Raw genomic sequence first — 426 nt, 5'->3', positions numbered from 1 at the left:
TCTACGCCGACGACAGCCTGAACGTGATGGACGAGCTCTTGGAGCACGTGTCCTCACAAGGTATCGTTTCAGCTGTAGAACAGTTAAAAGGGCATAGGTGGAACAAGGACATCAACGATCTGAGATCCTGATCAGTTGGAAGGGTTTACAGCCCATTGAGGAGTCGTTCAAGCCCATGGGTGGCCTGGCCAAGGAGATTTGAGTGTTGGTGGACAAGTACGTTACGACTGCCGGTGACCAGTTGCTCTGAAAGCACTGGCAGCGGCTACGAGGAGACCAAGAACACGAAATGGGGGCGCGGAGAGCAGGAGAGCGTGCTGAACGTGTGACTCCGAACAAATGTCGGCTACCGGTGACATGCGTGGGCCTCAGGACGACGCAGGGCAGGCACGGATCGACTAACAGCTAGTGCTACTTTCAAGACCT

General features: G+C 54.9%; 1 protein-coding gene across 1 annotated transcript; it reads left to right on the top strand.

Moving 5' to 3' along the window:
- Positions 1–26: 26 nt before the first annotated feature.
- Positions 27–202, top strand: PPTG_24648 (hypothetical protein; the record flags this gene model as incomplete). Its single annotated transcript, XM_008918115.1, has 2 exons — positions 27–74; positions 152–202. The coding sequence occupies 2 exons, from the start codon at positions 27–29 to the stop codon at positions 200–202; spliced, it is 99 nt and encodes a 32-aa protein (XP_008916363.1).
- Positions 203–426: the final 224 nt, after the last annotated feature.

Source organism: Phytophthora parasitica (assembly GCF_000247585.1).
Source record: "Phytophthora parasitica INRA-310 unplaced genomic scaffold supercont2.142, whole genome shotgun sequence".
Classification (NCBI taxonomy): Eukaryota; Oomycota; class Peronosporomycetes; order Peronosporales; family Peronosporaceae; genus Phytophthora; species Phytophthora nicotianae.
This window is presented reverse-complemented; position numbering and strand designations above follow the sequence as displayed.